Here is a 5,000-nt window from a genome sequence, read left to right on the forward strand (position 1 = left end):
TTGCGTGACTGCGTGACGATCATCGTGGAACTGCGATTCTGTTTTTTTGTTTGTTTGGTTTTTAAAGAAGTAAACATTACAATGCTTTTTGTTTTTTAATGTGCAGCTCAGTGAGCCTTCGGTGTTTCTGGCAGTTGGCGTATATTCCATAAGCTCCAATCTCAGCAATTTCGGAAAGACGACGTCAGATGCTCGGAAAAACCAACTTCGATTTTAAAACACACAAAAAAACAAAGTCCGATTTAGGAAAAAACTAAGATGTCCCTTTCAGAACTTTCACAGCTTCCGTAGGTTCCTTAATTTTTTTTAGATCAATTTCCACCATAAGTGAAGGACAGATGCCGGTCATTCGAAAACAACAGTACAGGAGAATAAAGACAAAAATTGAAACAAAAAAAAAATTGGAAAAAAATAAGACACCCCGACCCCGGCCCCGGCCCCGCGTTTTGGCTACCACCATCATTTTACTGTTTACTGGCTTCCTTCGCCTTCACAAACAGAAAAATAAAAAGCTTATATATTATTTTTAATTAGATGCTCTTTGGCATTACAAAGCTTTTGCTTTCATGTCCAAATTGAGCACTCTACTGGGATGAGTCATTGCCGCTAGCAATTGCGCATGCTCACTAGCTCGCTAGTTTGAGCACTCTGGCATGGCTTAGATGTACCACATGTGTGGGACATTTGGGGTGGGTGGTTTTATAAGCTTAACCTCCACCCCAGACATCAGCACAGCACTGATGAGGCCCAGAAGGCCGAAACAGTACTGTCTGCAGTTAATTCTCCATTTATTAACCTTTGTATTGATATATACTCTGTGGTAGTTTCCTTTAAAACAGAGCGCTTACGAATTTTTTTCTTAAGAGCACTCGCGAAGGTTTGATGTAACCTTTAAAAAGATATGTGCCAGCAGGATGTAATTATCAAGAGTACAAAACAGCGACACTTACGAGTTTTGTGTAGTCCTCGTAGCGCTGGATAGCCGTGCCTTTATCGACATCTAAGGGAAGTTTTGCTGGGAATGGACCACCTGTTCCAGTCGCAACAATCAGATCATCGTACGCAATCTTTTCTCCGTTTTCCAATGTCACCATTTTCACGATAGGATTAATTCCAATAACTTTCCCTCGCTTAAAGGAATCACCAAATGTTGGCTCATAGTCGATAAAACACTTTTTAGCAAATCCTGTAATATGAAGGATTGGTTAGAATTGATTGGCCCGGTTGTTGCTTTCCTCCAAATCTTCGATAGGTTGCTTTCGCTGTTGAGCTTTTTTTTTTTTTTCGGCTTCACTAAAAACTGGCAAATTATGCTATTTAGCATCCGTCGTCATTGCATTTCTTGCAATGGCCTGGAATGTTTCTATTTTTGCAAAGCCATCCCCTGACTGGCTTATTGCGAACCAACAAAAAGCCTCTCCTCATAACTCCTTTTTTCCACATTTATCTCGTAACTTCTTACAAAATTACAAACTGCGGTGAAGTCGATCGCGAGCTTAACGGACGCAACTTTTCTTAAGACGTCTCATACCCCTCGTCCCCAACAGCCCACGATTCCTTCGGTCAGAGGCAAGAATAACGTTCGAATCAGGAAGTCAGTAACTCATGGACTTTCGGCTTTCCCGCGCAGTCTCAGAAATTAAAAAAAAATTGGTGGTTTGTCAACGTTCACAACTCTGGACTTTCACTACAGCTGCGAATATTTTGGAAATGGCCAGACATGAGAAATCTCTCTGCTGAACGCAAGTACCGCGGCTTCATACTAATAACCGCTAAAAATAATAATGGCTAAAAGGAATTCACTGGTGTGTGTGAGCTCTGCATGTGCGTGCCAAAATTTTCTTGAGATTCATAACATAGCCTGCATTTTATTCAAGATGTGGAGAAGAAAAGATACAAAAATTTCATCACAAGGTTGACCCTGTAACGTTACCTCAACGCTGTATGTTAAAATAACATACAAATTTACATATACTAAATTATGATAACGATGATAGAACTTTTATAGTTTAAGAAATGATTTAAGAATTAATTTCAAGAGATGTAAAAATTAGCGCCGTTTACATTTGGAGAGAGTATTTCAATATAGCTTTAACAATGTTTAAACTATCCTGCTTCTACCATGCTGCGGCAGATTGTTCCATTTTTTCTAACAATACGAACAAAAACCGAGTTACTCCGCGCGGTTTTCACATACAGTTTGAAAATAATGATTTCCCAAAGTGTGATGACTTTTACTTAATTAAAACATTAATTCAAATTAGGACACCAGAGTGGAACTGCAAGTACGAGAACAGGACGCACTAAGGTCTTACACGACAGTACGAAGAATGCGTCTTGATTCGAAGGGCCAAGCGTCCTATGGACATCGCCTTGGACTTTACTTGCCGGTGTCAACTTGTGTGCTCCGACAAATCGAACAAGATCAGAACGCCCATGTCTTTTGCACTCTTGGCAGGGTTATAGTCCCATTGTATGCATCATAATTCGTGCATCATTTTCTTAACTAAGAGAAAACATACATCACCTGATTCAACAGAGGATCTTTGCGCACCCATATTGTGGTGAAACGCATCTCTAGCATCAATGAGTGTCACGTGACATTGATCTTTCAACGTTTTCGCTGCAGCAATTCCACCATATCCACCTCCGATAACCACTACACGCGTGTCCTTTAGAGCTTTCAGGTTGTCATCTTTCGCTTGCACAGCTGACAAATAGATGAAGATAGGTTATCATCTTTGGTCTCTTTTAGCGGGGGACAGCAATATGGCGACGAGATGGGATTTCACATTGATCAAGGGTTTGCCTTGTGGATCGTTTATGATCCTAGCCTATCGTGTCTGAAATCCCTTATCAGTGACGGGTCAGTTTCACCTATGAAAAGTTCTTGACAATATCATTAAAAGACACAACATTTTCAAGGCACGCTTTGTTTCGGGTGAATATGCAATTGGTTGTTTCTTTATGATCTCAGTGTCGTAGTAATCGATAAATAAATGACTAATGCAAGAGTTTTCAAAATCTGAATAAAAGTAATTCGTATAAACACACAGGTGATTATACAAAATCGCGCGCTCTCATTGGCTTGCTATCTCGGATTATCAGCCGATAATCACCTTGACGGACAAAACGGCTGCCAGTAGTCGTTTTGCCACTGTAAGTGAAGATGATTTCGCGTTGAAGTGTTTCTTTTTCTCTTTTTTGAAATAATCACCTGTGTATTTATACTAAAACAATTATTCGCCTCAGGCTCAGTGATTATCGGTGAATATTCATCGCCTTCGAACCAGCTACTATGATGTCTTAGTAATTAGGACAACTACTTTTCTCCCAGTTTTTCAGTTCCAGGTTGTTGTTGTTTTTTTTCGGAACTGCCTTCTCCTGGCTAGCACCGTCCACTTCATGACCGTTCGAATTTGATGGTCGGGTACCTCAGCGCCCGACATCATCAAATGCATAAAACGACAGCTGCTAGGAACCAATCAGATTAGAGCATTTTGTTATTGATACAAGTAGGACAAAAATAAATGTTTGCGTGACATACGTGTTTTTGCATGTCATTTTCCGTCTCCAAAACAATCAGTAGCGGCTGTAGACCACGAAAGGCTAACTGGCCGGCTTTTATAATAAGAAACAAAGTACAATAACTGATACCACACATTTTAAGCAAACACTGCTGTAATATTCAGGACTGAAGTACTATTTTTAAAGGAAACGTTCTTCAGATCTTCCGTTGTTTTGCGTAAGAGGTAGTCTAAGATTACATTTGATAAACATTAAACATGCAAATCGAAGCACCCCACTCTGCGCGCCCCGTTTCCATTCAAAAGCACAAGAATGGAAATCACGGTGCATAGCTTGCTAGGAATTACAGGGTTAAAAACGGAGGCAGGAATGGGATTTGTACTTATTCCTAAAGCAGAAACGAATACAGCTCTGTTACTTACCCGCCGAAAATTGAGATCAATATCCATACAACGCTGCACATCCCCCTAAACCAACGATTGCAAAAGATGAGACAGTTTTTAGATGAACAGCGAACATTTTGTGACACGTAATAACGCGCAAAAAGCAGATCGAATTAACACGAGGCAATAAGTCAGGCACGCAATTTATATGCAAATACATTCGACTTGTGCAAACGTTCGCTGACAAGAAAAACATTGATCTGCCGGCGCAAGTGGTGATAAGGCGCTAGCCTGCGTCACAGACAGACAATTTCGTGACGCATCCGGCTGCAACGCAGGCTAATAAAGCGCAGGAGTGGACACCAGAAGCATTTATTTTTTTGATTAAATTTCTAATCGAAATGGAAAAGGAATCAGGCAAGAATCAGGTTGATCATTGACCACAATTCAGGAAATTTCAGGTGGCGAATATGGTAACGCATTTTTCGACATAAAAACTTGTGGGAAATAGAACTAATATCCCACAGTTTCGCAAGTTCAGTGGATTTAGTTAATTTGGCAGTAGATTGTAAAGTCGCTACTTTAGATTTTTACTTCGCAGATCGAACACCGTGACCAAAAAAGAACTTTGATATTAACGAGAATGTTATCTCTATGGCAAACCCTAGATTACACGACGCGTTGGCTGAAATTTAAACTTGATGTCAGCCGAACCTCAGAAACTAGGTATATTTCACAATCCATGAAAATAATTAATAAAATATGGATAAATAAGAAGCAGCCGGATTGAGGAAGGAATGGACTCTTCGGTTGTTCAAAATCACTAGACGTAAGGTGAACCGACAATTGAATCCGGGTGAAGAATTATCTTGAAAAATTGGTGTTCTATTCGAACATATATATGCGAGCATTCAAGTCACTATCCAGTGAGAGATCGGAGGTGATTGTTGAGAATGGGTCCCCATTGCCAGTACTTGATCAGCCTTTTTTTATGGAGATGTTAAGGCCAAAGTCCTGGCAGGCAGTCGCGAAGCAGCCTATCGGGGCTTGTAGTCCGCTCTCTGAATGACTGACAAATATTAAAGGCAG

At 40.3% G+C, this 5,000-nt stretch overlaps 1 protein-coding gene across 3 annotated transcripts in view; it reads right to left on the reverse strand.

Annotated features, from left to right (window-relative positions):
• The window catches only part of LOC138014330 (ferroptosis suppressor protein 1-like), a 16,082-nt gene extending 11,980 nt beyond the window's left edge, over positions 1 to 4,102 (reverse strand). For 2 of the 3 annotated variants that reach the window (XM_068861390.1, XM_068861388.1), the window contains exons 1-3: positions 3,951 to 4,102; positions 2,528 to 2,710; positions 951 to 1,186 (exon numbers count right to left, since the gene is read on the reverse strand). In XM_068861390.1, the coding sequence (XP_068717491.1) occupies positions 951 to 1,186; positions 2,528 to 2,558 (267 nt within the window). In that variant the 5' untranslated portion in view covers positions 2,559 to 2,710; positions 3,951 to 4,102. The remainder of the gene's footprint in view (positions 1 to 950; positions 1,187 to 2,527; positions 2,711 to 3,950) is intronic. The other variant, XM_068861389.1, reaches the window with a different exon arrangement.
• Between the last annotated feature and the right edge of the window lie 898 nt (positions 4,103 to 5,000).

The sequence above is a fragment of the Montipora capricornis genome, chromosome 8 (assembly GCF_036669925.1).
Source record: "Montipora capricornis isolate CH-2021 chromosome 8, ASM3666992v2, whole genome shotgun sequence".
NCBI lineage: Eukaryota > Metazoa > Cnidaria > Anthozoa > Scleractinia > Acroporidae > Montipora > Montipora capricornis.